At 42.1% G+C, this 16926-nt stretch overlaps 1 protein-coding gene across 3 annotated transcripts in view; it reads right to left on the bottom strand.

Moving 5' to 3' along the window:
- The window catches only part of gsk3ba (glycogen synthase kinase 3 beta, genome duplicate a), a 28173-nt gene extending 12144 nt beyond the window's left edge, over window positions 1–16029 (bottom strand). For all 3 annotated transcript variants that reach the window (XM_029529907.1, XM_029529908.1, XM_029529909.1), the window contains exons 1-2: window positions 15151–16029; window positions 7296–7489 (exon numbers count right to left, since the gene is read on the bottom strand). In XM_029529907.1, the coding sequence (XP_029385767.1) occupies window positions 7296–7489; window positions 15151–15238 (282 nt within the window). In that variant the 5' untranslated portion in view covers window positions 15239–16029. The remainder of the gene's footprint in view (window positions 1–7295; window positions 7490–15150) is intronic.
- Window positions 16030–16926: the final 897 nt, after the last annotated feature.

The raw sequence follows: 16926 nt of genomic DNA, 5'->3' as shown, positions 1-16926 counted from the left end.
AGCACTGGGAGCTACAGGGAAGGAAAAGAGTTTGCAACAAAGACAAACAGCAATGCCAGTTACTGAGATATAAATGTGAGATAAATTAGTTGGGGAAAAAAAATCCTAAGAGAATTGAGTCAAGAGCAACTGTAATTGGTTCTATATCCTTGGAGATGTTTTGCCTCTGATCCAAGGGGCTTCCTCAGTTCCTGCCTTCTGACTAGGCAAAGTTAGTCTTACTGGCTGGTGATGAAACTCAGATATATAGCCCCAGAGGAAAGACCAACGCTGGAGATGTTCATTTTGACTGAGTGTCGTTCGACCCATTCATGGAAGACTTGTTTTTGCAGGCTAAGCTTTTGAGTCTCCTGGGAACAGCTGAAAGGACAGCATGGGAAGTGGGAGATAGGTGGTGAGATAGGCAGTCCTCATTGGATCAGACGGCATACACCAGATTGCTTTTTTGGTTGTGTGGTACAGCACCTTTGGGATGAACTAGTTTCTGTTGGAGTGTGTTGTTGGGTTTGAAATGAACTGGAATGTGATGTTTGTTAAAAAATCCCCTGAGTTTCTCAGAGACCCCAGAACATAATTCATCCCTTGTGAACTGAATGTTCTTCTCCACCGAGTTGATGTGTTCTGATCTGATCTGATTTTGACCCATGTGTCATCCACATATCTGAACCAGTGGCTCAGAGGTGTTCCTGTGAAGGAGGTCAGGGCCCTGCGTTCTACCTCTTCCATGTATAGATTCGCCTCAATGGGTGATACTGGTGAGTCCATGGCACAGCAGTGTTTTTGACTGTAGAACTAACCCCTGAACTGGAAATATGTCATGTTCAGGCAAAGGTCAAGTAGTTGACAAATCTGGTCTGGCTTAAGGTTGGTCCTATGGTGTTGTCACCTAGAAAACGTTGCCTTGCAGTTTCCAAAGCCTCTATGGTTGGGATGCAACTGAATAAAGATGTCTTGTTGTAGGTTACCTAACCCATACCTATAGTTTCATTCATTCCCAATTTCATGCCTTGAACCTTGTTCTCCGAGTTGATGGAATTTTGCCTATGATGAGGTGTTTTGCCCACTACAGGGGTCAAAATGTTGGCTACATGCTTGGCAATATTGTAAACGACCGGGTTTATGCTGCTCATAATAGGCCTTTATGGATCTTCGAGAGCTCATATATGCAAGGAATGTTGTCTTGTAAGTACAGATGGAGGTAAAGTATAGTTAATGGTTCAGCCTTTCTGTAGACATTCCATTATCTTCCTCTTGCAGCCACTCATTGGATCACATCTCAGCAGTTCATAAGTTTTAGTATTGCTGAGTAATGACATGATTTTGGCATGGTAGTCCTCGGTGTTGAGGACAACTCTGCAACTCTGCTTGGAGGATAGTGATGTTTTCATCCTTACTCTGGGCTGTCACAGCTTTTTTTTCTTGTGTGGTGAGGTTTCAAGATGAACCAAAGGTATTTGTTTTGGTGTCATGGCAAAGTTCAGTCCTTTGGCTTTGACATCCTTACCAGATTGGGTAAATACTTTGTCTGACAAATTCTTGACCCACCAGTTCTGTGTTTAATTTTGTGTGGAATGTTCTGAGTTTTGGCTCATGTCTGCTTGGCAAATGTTGATGGTTTGCCGGTGTAAGTTTAGAAATTTTCTTGTCTGCCTTTCCTTAGTTTTGCGGTGTTACTGGGGAAGCCCCTTGGATGAGAAGTGATATAGAAACAAGTCCAGTCGCTCTTGATACAAGTCTCTTTGGATAACTATGACCTGGATGAATGAGAACCTTCAAAGATGTGTTGGGGAAAAAAATGGTGCAATAAATCTTGGTTCTGTAGTGTGAGGATTCACAGGCCTTCAGAGGGCTAGAATAAAATGCAAGCACTGAAACCTGATAGAGCACTCCATTTATATTCATATACAGTGTATCCATGCAGAAAATGATTGTGCATATGGACTTCCTCAAGGGTGGGCAGGACTTCAAGCATTACATAAACAGCTCCATTATAGTTCATATTTTCTCCCCCTTTCACTCTCCTTCTGTATCACAGCCCTTTGTGTTGACTTGATCTAAAGTGCTTCTGTAACATTTGGAGAATGTGGATGTCATTTTTGTTGAGACTGTATATAAGATGGTCAGAAAGAAAGCGCAATACAGAGATCTATGTCAGTAATGAGGCAGTCATATACAATTTGGAAGGAATGGTAGGGGATTTTGTATCTTGACAATAACAGCACATAGCAACCATATTGAGTGCAGTGAGTGCATATTAATATTGTGAGTATGAAATTTATTACAGGCACCCAGGTTTTAGTCAGGATATGAGCTTGTTTTTCCCCTTACATTTGCATAAATGGAAATAACTATTTGGCATAATAAGCAACCCAACATAACTTTTCTTTTTTGGGGAGAGAATTTTTGCTCAATGTTTTCTACATTGAAGTGTTTACATCCATACAACCTGGAATATAAATAAGGAACACAACCAGAATGTAATCAGCTTAAAGCCTACTCACATTGAAAAAAAAAATAAGGTGCATATATTTCAACAAACAAAATGACTCACACGTAAAATTTCTCAGTGAATGATTCCCTGGTTGGAAGGCTGAATACTGAGCTAGCCGGCTGTCAAGCAAACAGGTGTAGTGTGGAGAAGCTTTGCAAACTAATAAGCTGCCATACAAATGTTAAACCTAAACAACGTCAGCTATAGATTTCCAGGAAAGGAAAGGTTGTAGGATGTGCAATTAATTAGTGGAGCACAGAGATGGTGATGACCTGCTGTCAACATCCAGTATGAACATAAGCTTTACTTTTGGAGCAGACAATAGCACACAGTTCAGCCCTGAACTGGTTTGCATGGGGACCTTGATTTAAATAGACTACCTTATGAGCTACCTAAACTCAGTGAAAACAACACACTGAATAACAGCCAAAGAAGACCAGGCTCATTGTTCAAACTGTTACTGTAACTGACCCACTGTCTGTTGAATTTGTCTGCAGGTCCCGTCTGTTGCATTTTGGACATTTTTCCGATTAATACTACAGAATATTAAAGCAGAATACAAAGCTCAAGCACTGATACTGACTGCGACAGTGATCAATCTTTTGTTTAGGGTCAGACAAGCAGTCAACGGTTTCATTTCTTTTTCATTATTATTAATAATTTTATGAAATCAGTCATTTAGAACTTTCTCAGATTACATTTTACGAAAAAATTTCAAATATTGCCTTGTTTGTATTTATAAATTGTTAAGACTTTCTTTGTCTTGTGCAATAGTAAACTCACTAGTAATATTTTTAGTACATTTTGTACTGAAAGAAGACATTTCCATGGACATTGGGAAATTGTGATGGTCATTTTTCTCCATTATCTGGCCTTTGTAATTGGAGACAATAAATCAAAGAAAAAGACAGCAGATTAAATGATGAGGCTTTGGTGAACAGAGGCAGTCAAGTCTATAAAACTGCTAAAACATTCCACATCATAAAAACCATGACGATATAAATATTAAAGTGGCAAACAGTTCTATTTTTTTTTTAATTGTAGCTATGACTGATTCAAAAACTGAGTACCTGACTGAATGTGGGTGTGAAAACAGTGAGCAGCCGTCTGTGATGTCAGCTGACTTACTGATAAGTGTCTAATGTGATCCCTCATTATGTTGGTCAGGTATGCTGCTTTCTTTCCACACTTTTCTGCCACTGTCATTCATTTTTAACAGAAAGGAGTGAGCAGTCTGTCCACTAAAGACCATCACCATCTAGCAGCAGCAGCAGCAGCAGCAGCAGCAGAGCAGAAAATCCCCCCACCCCACTTTCCTGCAGCTTAATTCACTTACAGGCCAACGCATATCGGCCCCCACCATCCTCCCCCTGATTTTTCACACAACACACATAACATTCACAACCCCCACATCAGAAAGTGACATCATGGTACAGGGGTCACAGATCAACCATCAAACCACGGTGCACTGCAGGCAACGCCCTCAGCTTCTTGTGGTGGCTTGGAGGTAGTGTTGGAGATAGTGTTTCATTCTGTGTGTATCTGTGTGCGCCTGTTGTTATGTGTGAGAAAGGTTGTACCATATGGAGGAGGAGCGAGACAGGCTGTTCAGTAAAGCCCTGCCCAGCTCCAGTTATACTGCAGTCATTCCTGCTGACCTGTCATCCTCCAGTGTGTCAGCAGAACCACAGAAACAGAAGGAGACAGATGGAGAGACGGAGAGAGATAATGAATGAGTTAGAGGTGCTACACCTGAGCGCCTAATTCTGCTGATCAAGACCACCAGACGAATAAACGTCCACTCACCAAACAAATTGACAAAAGAGTTGGGTGCTGTCGTCAGTATTAAAGGTTGCATTTATTGGGAACTATATTCAGCTGCGTCTTCTTACATACTTAGATCGCCTGTAAGCATTTACAGCAGTGGAACTCTGTACTCAAAATAAACTACACTGACAATATTCATTAGCATTTCCAATGGAGGTCTATATCACAGGGGAAATAAATCAGTTGGTTGTTTTGTTTGTTTCTGTTGATAAAAAGAAAAATAAAGAAAAAACACAGAATTGTGTAAGATAAGCCGCCACCAGGCATCTTCTGTCAGTGTATGAGAGAGAGAGTGAGTGTTGGTTTCTAATCCATGCATTCATTTTTCCAATGGGCTGATATGTGATCCCTCTGATGGGAGACGAGAGGGATCCATCCCAGAATGCACCGAGAGCAGACTGTAAGCCCACCAAGATTGTGTCACACATTCATCAGGCTCATCCTAACACAGAGCCTATTCACATGATTACCATGTCTGACCGAGTGAGTTAGTTAGTGTGTGTGTTTCAACCACGTTGGATGAGATCGGCTCTGCGCACACTGGCTCACCTCACAGATGAGCACCCAATCAGACAGGAAGAAACAGAAATGTGGAGGGAAAAAGGCTTTTGAAGCAGAAGAATAAGAATTGTTTTAACAGTAGAACGCAGGTGTCTGCTAATGTGCTTGTGTGTAATGGGGTACACGTGCTTGATGGCTAGTTTGGCAGTCATGTGAGGTGTCTTAGCTCCCATTGCCTCATTTTTCATAACAAGCTGTTCACAAGGAAGGACGGGCCCAGCCTGTCGGAGACACACAGAGAGCTGCTGAGGTAGAGTCTGCTTTAAAGAGGAAACTGAGCACTACAAGAAGAAAACAGTGTGTGATCTTCAGCTGGTCACCGAGCTGTTTAAACAAACCACCTGCTAGCATGTGCTAATCACAACACAACCAAGGGCTACCAGGAAGAGCAGGATATGACTTCATTATGGCCAGCATGCAGTATCACAGTATGTGTTTCTGTGCGTGCGTATAATGTAGACGGTGTTTGTTTGTGTATATATATGTTGACATATATGTGTGTTGACAACCATCATTGCAGGGATATTTGAGTTTAATTTAACCTGGTTTTAGTTTTATATGGGATTATAGTGAGGTTTAAGGCTCGGGAGCTAATCAGTGAATTATGTCAGTGAGGCTCCTGACAAGACAGACAAGGGTATGTGTGTGTTCCCTAACTAACACTGTATTTTGTGACAGATGGTAAACCCCCGGCCTGTACCTGACATCATTTAGTTTGTCTCATTTCAGGTAGTGAAGACAAAGCACCCTGTGAAAAACTGTGCTGAACCTCAGAAAGGTTGAGCCCGGAGCAGTGAGCGGCAGAAGCATTTAGCTGAACCGGTTGGCTTGGCCAGCCAGTCGCAGCTCACAAAAAAAAAAAAAAAAAGGCCCTCAAGCAAACACATGACCAAACTTCAGTAAGATAAAGCTACTCCTGGAATCACTGTCCTCATCATCTCAAGCAGTGTTACTTTTTGATTTACTAAGTGGTCGTTTTCACAGAGAGAAGGATGAGATTCTTCATCCCACAGTATTGGACGAGCCTCTTAACAGACGTACCTTCTATGCTATTATAATGACACAATGCTTAACTGAGCTGAAATCCTGTGTAAAGGTTGCACACGTGGAAAACATTATAGTCACACACTGTATTGCATCATGTGGACTGTGCACTGCTGTGTGTGTGTGAGAGCTTTGTTCTGGTAAAGCCACAGCATGTGTGACATTAGTTCTGAGCAATCTGATGTATAGAGAGCAAACAGTAGATGAGTGTAACCCTGGATTTTTTTTTTTTTTTCGCGATAGCAGGTGATTCCTTGAAAGCTTCCAGAAAGAAATGGGACACAGTTTTCAATCCTCAACAGGTATCTGCTTCTTTGTGATTGTCACTGTTCCTAAACTATTGCTTTTTAATACAATCGCCTTCGCATATGCCAACATAATAAAAAGCAAGTTAAGTTGTGTAGAAACTGTTTAATGGAGGCATTGAGTTGAGTTGATTCAACATGTTTTGGACTCTGTATTTTCGAATTTTGAGTCATGTTACTAATAATTGCCCACTCCATTTATATAAATTAAGGAAGGCTAAGCTCCTTAATATTACCTTCATAAGGGAAGGACTTGCTGCATTCGTTTAAAGTGCATCCTATAAATGTGGTTTACATGTCCAAAATATCTGGTGTAATTTTGACACTGGTCCAGATTCAAGAATACATATATGCAATTTCACCTGGACCCAATGATGCTGGTCAACGGCAAACTCCTAAGCTGAGAAAAATTAATGAGAATCTAAACAGCTGTTGTGCAGGCTGGGCAGTCCCAGCTCTTTTATCAGTGAGCTATGGAAAAGCAGCAGGGGCACAGAGGCCCCCCTGACCAAGGCAGCTGAAACAAAGCTGCTCCAGTCGAGCCCCAACAACGAGCTGTCAGTCAGTGTATCTATTAACTGCCAATCTATTCAAAGCACAGGAGGAGAACTCCAGCAGCACTTTGCTTGGAAGGAAATATGACATTTCCCCGGTGGCAACTAAGCTAAAACCTGACAGTTGAGGCTTTAGCTCAGTTGCCAGTTGGGTTAATGGCTTCAAGTTTGTTGGTGGGAGATGAGACCACTACTGCAACACATACACACACCTCCTGTGTTTCTTTATCGATGAAAATATACACAAAGGGGTGATGATAGTTTTGATACAACTGTGCATGTGACAGATCATTCACATCTCTAACACAGTTATTCAGTCACACGAATTAAAGCAACATATCGCCAGTTTGGTTATGCTGGTCAAGAAGAGGTGAAATGACAGCCTGGAGAAAAGTGATAAAGAGAGTTTGCATGCATTGTCATCATTGAGCCATGCCAATTCTTTTCTTATTGACGAGTGAGAAGGTTGAGTAAACAGAGAGATATACATTTTTGGGTGCATTTTTTTTCTACCTTAAACCTCTTGTCTTGCAGGACCTTCTTGATCGCCACCAGCTCTCCAGAGTCGCAGAGTTTGGCCTGGTAGACAACCCCAAATGAGCCATTGCCGATAACCTTGGTGTCCGTGTAGCTCACCTCCTGTGGCCGGTCAGGGCCTTGGCCTGGAGTGGCCACAACTGTTGTTACTTTGCTTCCATCTTTGTCCCCTGAAAATAGAAAGACAGAAAAAGCAGATAGTCAGACAATAGTAGCAATTTAGCACATTTACAAAATTGGTCCTGCTTGTCACCACCGCAAATTTGGAACACTGAAGGCAGCTGCCTTGTTTATAAAGCTGATTTTTCAGATTTTAATGTCTGCTGGAAACAGAACAGATCAGGGCGTTTTAGATACATTGGCTCAAGTTGTACTTTCTACAGGTCAACAGCTGTTGATCTTCTCCCAACAGACTACAGTGAATAATGGCTAAGATGAAGCAGGGAATCCAAGATAATAAATGTCCCTATAAACACAACACAAAGACTTCAACTGTTGGAAATCGTGGCCAGCTTTCACAAATAGAAAACAAACGAGAATTAAAGACATTTCAAAGTAAATAAAGCTTATTTGTTCATCTTTAATCTTAACAGATGTAGATATAGAAACACTCGTTGCACTTATTCTTTGACACAATAGATCATCTGTGCTTTTACCCAAATCAATGAATCAAGATGAATTAGCATCTGCATATAGTCTGCCTAGATTTCTAAATTCACCAACCATATAGACATTAATGTAATTGTTATCAGTCAGAAGTCATAAGCTAATAAGACTCTGCATGTTTAGAATGCTAATGCACCATAGATGGGAATTTCTGTTCGTATGCCCCCGCCCCGTCTTCTCTTTATGCGTTCCTCTCCACTCAGTCAGGAGCTGGCTCCACTCCCCTGAGATCACGACATGGAGGCTTTTTCCTGTTTAAGTGGGTTCTCTTCTTCTGCCTCACACAATGCCTCCACCCAAACGACTCATGCACACCGACAATCTGTAGTGGTGTCAAAGGCTGAAGTTCACATTAGCTGGCAGTTTAACGACATTTACGCAACAACGTGGCTGCATTGATACACACTGTCTCTAGACGTTCAGATAAAGGCCTCACTAAAACACCTGTATCCTCTCTAAATCGACAGCTCTACTAGGAAGATAGAGTCATATTGTTAGCAAATGTCTCATTCACAATAACTGCAGCCGGAAAATAATCTAACAGGAAAAAAACCGCAATCAAAATATCCCTACTAGAGCTGTCTAATTTTAGGTGAGCCGCTGAAACAGACATTAGTCAGCAGCTCTTAGTGGGGACAAAATCATGCTCAATAGTGGATTAGTGCTGCTTAATAACCGTGTCATGGTGTTATTCAATTGACATGTCATGCAGCATACTGCAGCAGCAGACCATTTCCACACAAACACTGGCAGGCCAAAAGGTCTTTTCCATACGAGGTGGAAGTAACCACCTCGTGCCAACTTCTGGCAAACTACCAGCCTATGAAGGTTTGTCTTCGTGTGACCCTGCATGACTTGAATTATTTTAAAACTACAGAGTAAGCCAGTAAACTCAGACGCCTGATCCCTTTTCATACTCACTGGCTGGGCTTATTGATTCTGACACAATGAGTGCCTCTGTCGACATACAAACTCTCACATGGGGAAAAGTAAAATAAACCCCTTTCAGTGTCCAACTCAGACATAAAATAATCATTATGTTGATGTGTTTGTTCCTGGTTGTTTGTGTTCTGCGTGACTGGTGAAAAACTGGTGAATAGTCAAATCATTAAAGACACCCATATGATGTCTGCGATTTAAAGTCTATATATTGAGAAAAGGGAAGGAAGGGGGGGAAAAACAGGAAGGATTTCAGACACCAACGGGACTTCGCTCTCCAGGACAGAGTCTACAAGAGAAACCGAGGATACATATTCCAGCAGGGCCATTTCGATGACGCCTCTGCACTTCCTCAAAGCGTGAGAAAAGTCTGTGCACACCCACACACACACAGAGAGAGAGTTCACAGTGAGATCTCACTATGGTGCAAATAAGGAACAGCCAAGTAATCAGAAATTGCTTTTCTTCTTTTTTTTTTTTGCACTGTAAGTGACTGGAAGTGTGTATGAAGCATGACCCTTCACACACTAATCTGCTAAAGCTGAAAAATTTTTTTCATAATCGGTCAATCTTCATGCAGACAGAATTGTCGCAATCACGACCAGCAACGAGTGAAGGATTATCTTCACCTCGCATAGGAAATGAAATTTCCATCAAAACGAATTATCCCGAAAGTGTACCAATCCTGCAACACATGCATGCCACATTGCCATGGTTACTTTGTCAATCAGCCTACCTAAATATTATAACTATCTTAACAAATTTCCCCAGCTATAAAGGGAGAATCGAGACAGCTGCTGGAACTTTTAGGCAGATGCATCAATATTTAATTCAGGTCACCAAGCTGGTTCAGGCAACAACTGCATAGAACTAATGTGTGCACACAGCAGGGCCAAAACAACACTACTGTTGAACGGTTACAGCACACATATGGGCTTGGGTATACTTCCAAGTTTTTTGATACCAAACTGTTACAGTACAAAATGAGCTCCACTGATCCTGTATTACATCAAGCAAGATGAGCTAACTCAGAGTACACAGATTTTGAATTGTAACTATTAGCTGACTGATTTATTGGCCAATAAAAATAAAATTGGCTTTCAACTGGATTAATTGGATTTGATTTTCCGGTTTGCCCCATGTAATACCTGTGGGTTTCATACTGTAGTTATGACAAAGGAAGGCATGAGATGATATTAATAAAGACCTTCTGGGCATGAGATGCGATATTTTAACAACTATTGACATTTAATTGCGCGAAAGACTAATCAAGAAAATGGGTCTGCATAGAAATTTAATCAATGAAGAGAATAATTGTTGGTTTCAGCCCTAAAAAAAGAACAAACATTTGCTTCCAATTTATGGAGACAAATGTTAAATCTACAACTATAATCAACTAGTTCACTGATCACTATGTCACGTTAATAAGAATGATTGTCATTCTGACCCTAGATTTTTCTGAAGTGGTGGCAGACTTCACAGTGTGGGAACACTGCTTTGCTTTGAATCTGTAGTCAAACATTCACAGAAGTGTTTTCTTCTTTTATGTCTGAAACCGAGTTCATTCAATTTAGACATTATTTTTACACCTTGAAATCTTTTCTACACATTCAAAAACTTGAAATTCATAAGAAGAAAATGTTTTATTGGTTTACACAGGGCCATGCACTGTATAATAACAGACTTTCAAACTATTTATAATTATTTTGCAACCTTACTGACATACTGACCCTATAAATCTTTTACATCACAAATCAACCTCAAGACTAGAAGAACATTCGGACATGCATTTAGGAAATTGTGTCAACATATCTTCTCAGTCAGATATTCTAAAATTTTTACTCCAATAATTGCCACTTTCCATTGGTAACCAAGAGAACATAAAACAGGACATTTTCCTCCCTTGATTAGACGTACGTTTCTTTTCTGGCATTATCAAAATAATTCTTTGCCGAAGTCGAGTAATTTAAACCTTGAGTACCTTGTCGAGGTGAAACACTTTATTGTTAGCATCAGGGTAGGAATTTACATTGGTAAAATGCGAAATACTAGCAAGTGCAGGGGCGACATTATTCATATATTTACTTCAAGATGAGGTATATTTTTCACACTCATGTTGCATCACTGTAAGCAAATGTCACAGTCTGAGCACCTGCCAAAGTGTCCATATGTTCATTCCCTCCTGACATTTGGCAAACAGCCAGAAGTATACGGAATTTATTAACTATCACAGTTTAATTATATAACAGACTCTGGTCAAATACTAGAGCTAATTACTTTTATATTACAAACACCTTTGACCCTTTTGATCACTATGACTCTCAAAAGTATTTTCCAGCTTCATTTCAGTCAAAATTATAATTAGAATTGTTAATGGGCTTTGGTACAAGGAGAGTGTGGATTGCATGATTGCTCAATTCCTCAAAAACAAAACAGATTATCAGCAGCAATAGCCAGTGCTAATGTACGCAGGTGTGCACACAGGCACACACAGCAGGGCAGATGGGTAGATAGTTCTGTACATTTCTGAAATATCTTGTCACAGGAATGTCACTGCTGACAGAGTGAGCTCGGCCCAGCAGCACTAATACGGAGACATCAAGGTATTGGTGTGTTGTTGGCTAGACACAATCTGGCTGCGTAGATTTTTACATTTCGGAGTGGCGTGCAGCCTGCAGAGCCACAGCTGTCCACTCCTCACCACGCCAACTACACCCACCAGACTGAGAGGAGACCGATCATCTGCTCACGTCTCTCCAGCTCTTTTTTAAATCCTCAGCGATTCTGATTGTTCCTCTCTTGTCTGCAAGTCCCCGCTGTTTCATTTGGAATCAAAGACTGTAATTAGTTCATTTTGTTCCCATCATCACTTGCTAAATGTGTGAAAGGGACGGAAAGGAAAGTGGAGAAAAGAAGGGGGTGGGGCTCCAGCTTTGAAATGCTAAACAAGCTGCTTATTGTTCTTGGCCAGCTGCCTCACCCCAAAAATCACAACCTAGGAGTACTCATGGGGGTGTGTGAATCTATGTCCATATATGCGTGTGTGTGTTTTTGTCTGCTTGTGTAGGAGGAGTACAAGTATTCTCTCCAGGTTATAAATTATTCTCTCTCACTCACACACACACACACACGAGTTTTAGGTGTGTGTCAGGCTAACACTAACTGACACACACACACACGAGTTTTAGGTGTGTGTCAGGCTAACACTAACTGACACACACACACACACACACACACACACACACACACACACACACAAAAAGTCCAGGTAGATACCACCATGTTGTCACATCAACCCAGTACAAAGTACAGCTATTCACACAGACACTGTGAACCATGTACCTCTGAGTGACAAGTCTTTTTTTAGATTTAAGTAGGAAATGCAAGAAGAACATGAAAATTTGTCTTTCATTTAAGTTACTGGGACACCATTTTCTTCACAAAAGTAATCAATACTTTACAATGCAGCAGAGGAAATAATTAGTAGTTAAAACATTCAATAGGAAATTTATTTTGATGATAAAGGGTTTAAATTATTTCCCAATATGTCCAACTCCTCACATTTCCTGTTTTCCTTTCTCTTCACTAACAGAAAATGTAATTACTTTAGGAGTGGGATTATACATGTAAAACAAACAAACTGAAGATTTTTAATAAGGGGTTATCTTTCACCACTTATAGAGTAATAAAAGTAATCAGCAACCTCACAATATCTTCAAATTACCACTTAGTCAGTGACAATGAGTAATTTAATCTTTAAGACCAGTAAAAGACAATATTTCAATATATCAGTTTTACAGCTGTCACAGCCATCATCTAGTTTTTATGTCCTTCTATTCTATTATATCCACTTGTATATTCTTAAGCTGAGGGATCTGTGCCAGGCAGGGCAGCAGGCATCAAAGCAGTTTGTGAATCCTGTTCGCCAGCTCGACACTAGAGCATAGATCCTGATCAGATTATTTCAACAAAAATTGTATTTTGTCAAGGTCCTTATCATGAACAGATTGTGTGACTTATTCATGTCACTCTTGGTATGTGCTAAGAGTGACTGAACAACTTGACAGCGCCACATCATGAAAACCAACGAGAGCTGCTCACCAGGCAAACTTTTTATTTTTGGCCTATAAAATATCCAGTTATAGTCCTTGTGTGGCTCAACCCGGTGATTTCTTGGCAATCCCACAGATGTGACTAGCCTAAAAATAGCTCAGATAGATTTTTACTGGTTGCATTCTCACTAACTTTTAAGACCACATGAAGATGAAACGATAGAAATAGACGAGAATCCACCAAGGTTGGTAAAATCTATGTTAAAAATTTGTCAATTTATCCTTTAAACAGTCCCAATTTCTTAAATTTAACAACCGTCTCACTTGATATGCATCTCTGCCTCCTAAAGATATTACTGTTGAGTGTTTCATGTATTGACAATTTATCATGGGGGACAACTGAGCAAGCAACTACTCTATTTTTTTCTACAGTACTAGACACCATTTGTTTGTTGAAATCAGACTACTTACCACCCAGTTAATTGGTCAATTTCAGCTTTAGCCTTTAATGACTGATAATGATGCACTGACTTACGAGATGAGTCTCTGAGAAAAATATCTTCAGGTTGAAAGACCTCGGAAAAAAAAGTTGTGTCTGCATGCACAGCGCATGCAGTGTTAAGACCACAAGGTCAGCTTCATATTTCCTGCTAATTCAGTAGTTTATGTCTGCAAAATAATTAGCTCAAAGACTATGAGTCCTGGAGCGCTTACATTTAGCCAACTTATTGACTAGCACAACATTTCTTTGAGTGAATAGCAATTTACCCTCTTACAGCAATAACCATGAACAATCCCCTCTGACAGGAACACACCAAGGCTCCAACATCCTTATCTGGGGCAAGAGAAGTATTGGGTTAGTGATGGGAGTGGGGAGTGCTTTGCACTGTTTGTGCATGTGTGTGTGTGTGTGTGTGTGTGTGTGTGTGTGTGTGTGTGTGTGTGTGTGTGTGTGTGTGTGTGTGTGTGTGTGTGTGTGTGTGCCCTAAGAGGTTTTCAGTGCCAAGGCCCAGAAGAGAGCCTCAGAGTCAGGCCTCACCCCACTAACACACATCATCGTCATCATAACATCAGAGCCCCGAAGCTCCAACAACATTCCTTGACAGCCTCACTTTTTCCCCCTCACACACACCCCAATGCGAGTCTGCATGCAAGATAAGGGTGTAACCTGGTAGGTAGATGGCTCCAGTCAAGAGAGACCTTAGTCATTAATAATGTGGTTTTTAAAGTAAAAAAAAAAAAGAAATCTTTTTACCAAGCTGGAACAGTCTGATCTAGGCAAATCTGTGTCACAACATGTAGATATATACCTAAATGATGTCTAGTCTCATCCTATCAGAGATCCAGCTTTAACAGTGACACTTGATTATTTTAACTTGCAACATCTGCAGTCTATGAAACACACACATCGATTCCAGGTTGAGGAGAGAGATATTTTGATATAAATGGGGATGTCAAGCAGAGGTAGGGCAGAAGTCAGAAATAAGAAGAGATGTGTCTGGGAACCAGTTAAAGCCCGGCCGGTCGCATGGCTTCACGGCTCTGCAGCCAGTCTGCGCGATGCCACCTCATGAGCAGGATATTGGGTGTCACACTCCCCCTCCAGCCGCCGAGACGTCTGATTTCGACACGGCCCACAGACTCTCGGATCGGTGAACCAGCCCTCTCCTGGATCACGTCAGTTTCAACTATGGGCGCACCTTCCGCCTTGACAGTTGCGTAATAGACCGGCCCTATCGCTTAAACCCTAATACGCATATGGCTGCCTGTGTGTAATGGGCTAATAGCGCACTGTGGGCTGATTCACATTCAAATGTGCACGAATCAGGCCGGATCTGTGATAAAGAAGTCAAACCTTGGCGTTTGTGTGTGTGTGTGTGTGAGAGAGAGACCTGGGCTGGTGCCAACACTACCTTACTCTGGTCCGGCACTACCCGGCACGGCCTGCTAACCCTGACCAGGCTGACCGGCCCCGGGGCGGCGCATCAGAGCGCAGTGGTGTGTGTGTGTGTGTGTGTGTGTCACTCAGCACCGGCCAATCTCAGTCAGTGACACAGATATATGTCAGGGCTAGGCTATCCGGAGCTAACGTCATACTGGCTTGACACATTTTTAGCGGGGAGGCTCTGTAGCCCACGCCGGGCCTGCCCGGTGCATGCAGACGGTGTACTTACTGCTGACTTTCATGCTGCCGAACGCCGAGGGCTGCGGCACTGGTTTGCAGCTCTCCGCGAAGGATGTGGTCCTTGGCCGACCCGACATGATCCCTTTGATTCTCTCTCGACTTGGAGACTGTGACTTGCTAAACGGCAGGACTGATCGATCCTCCGACCCTTCTCATCCAAAAGAGGATGTCAGTAAATGAATATGAGTGTAATTCACAGGGAGGACAGGCAGAACGAGACCCCCTCCCTCCCCTTTATCCCACGATCCTTCACACTTCACTTCTTATCGCCCTAATAAATTGCCCTTTCTTTGCCAGCAGGAAGTCCATTCAGAGCATCGTTTCTTCGTTATGTTCCAGGTTTTCTCTCTGCGGGGCCTTTCAACACACGTCTCCGACTGAAATAGTCATGAATCTGGCCTCTCCCTGTGGCTCCCCGATTAAAACCCGAGTGTGATTTCTCTCTGGAAGCGGAATCAATTTCACCGAGATGAAGAAAGGCGAGTTCAGGCGTTAAGGGTGCCGATCCGATGCGGATCACGGGTAAATGCGGCGTTTTTCTTCACGATCCGGGACACATGTAGCTCCTCTTCATATCCCGATGTGGAGGCTCAATGATCCGACTGCCATGGCGGCTCCCTCGCTATAGCCGAGCCTACAGACCGTCCAACGGAAAATCTGCCAGCTGCCACAGTCTCCTTCAACGGCCGTGCGCTGCCTCAAAATCCGCCCTCTCCGCCGTCAAACGTCGGTGTCCGTATCGAGACTCCCGGGGCGGCGAGCTCTTCGGAAAAACGGTGGTCTTGAGACTCAGAGTGCGACGATAGCGAATTTCTTTTTTTATTCCTTCCCCATAGGTTTCGGGCTCGCTGTCTTTGTCGCTGCGCTGCTTAGCTACGCCACTTCCGTAAAGGGTTACAGGGATGCTTCCGTTGTCGCGAGAGAGGGTTCACGCGACTGACGTAAGCCCAGACCGAGAATAGGAAAACGGTGAACGCGCAGACGGGGAATCTGGGGTGCCCGATTTGGCCAATCGGAGAGGGTATCCTTCAGAAATGGGTGTTAACCTTCTGGAGTCTGGTCCAATCGGAGCGCAGTTCCTGAGCACCACATGGCATAATTTGCTTGGCGCCGCCCTCGTGACTTCAAAGGCTTTTCCCCGTGCCGAGACGGGGACAAGGGGCGGGGCCGCCCTCAGGATTGATCACCTCGTCGACCAATGGCGGCACGAAACAGGGCTGTCAGCTCAAACGGAGCCAGCTGTCACAGTGAGCCGGTGGACATGAAGAACTGTTGCTATGTTAGTCACAAAATCCAGTCCTGTCTCTGTTCCATCACTTCTGATTAGTAATAATTCATGATAATATAGTAGATAATGAACACGACCACCTCTTATCTAGGTACATTTCTGCCGTAGATCTTATATATTCTATCCTTCAAAAGACAGTTTTTTTCCCTTTATTTTTTTATCAAGCAAATTAAGGGGCTATTTTACGACCCTATTTATTGTTTATGCCACTGTTTTCCTCTTACTCGCATTCCTGTTTTGCATAAATAATAATAATAGTAGATAATAATTATACAGCTATCTAAAAGAGTTAAATATCATTAATAAGAACAATCAATCTAAAATCAATCAATCATTAATAAAACCATTAGTTACAAGTACAGACAAAACTTTTATGCTTGTCCAATGACTTAAAACATTTAAAGTGAGGTTTGTCAGATCTAATCTCCATCCAGCTCTCATTTTGTAATAAATGTGGAATGGCATAGCACATAATTA

This window comes from Echeneis naucrates, chromosome 21 (assembly GCF_900963305.1).
Source record: "Echeneis naucrates chromosome 21, fEcheNa1.1, whole genome shotgun sequence".
NCBI lineage: Eukaryota > Metazoa > Chordata > Actinopteri > Carangiformes > Echeneidae > Echeneis > Echeneis naucrates.
Note: the sequence above shows the minus strand (reverse complement) of the source record. Positions and strands in the feature narration are given on the sequence as shown.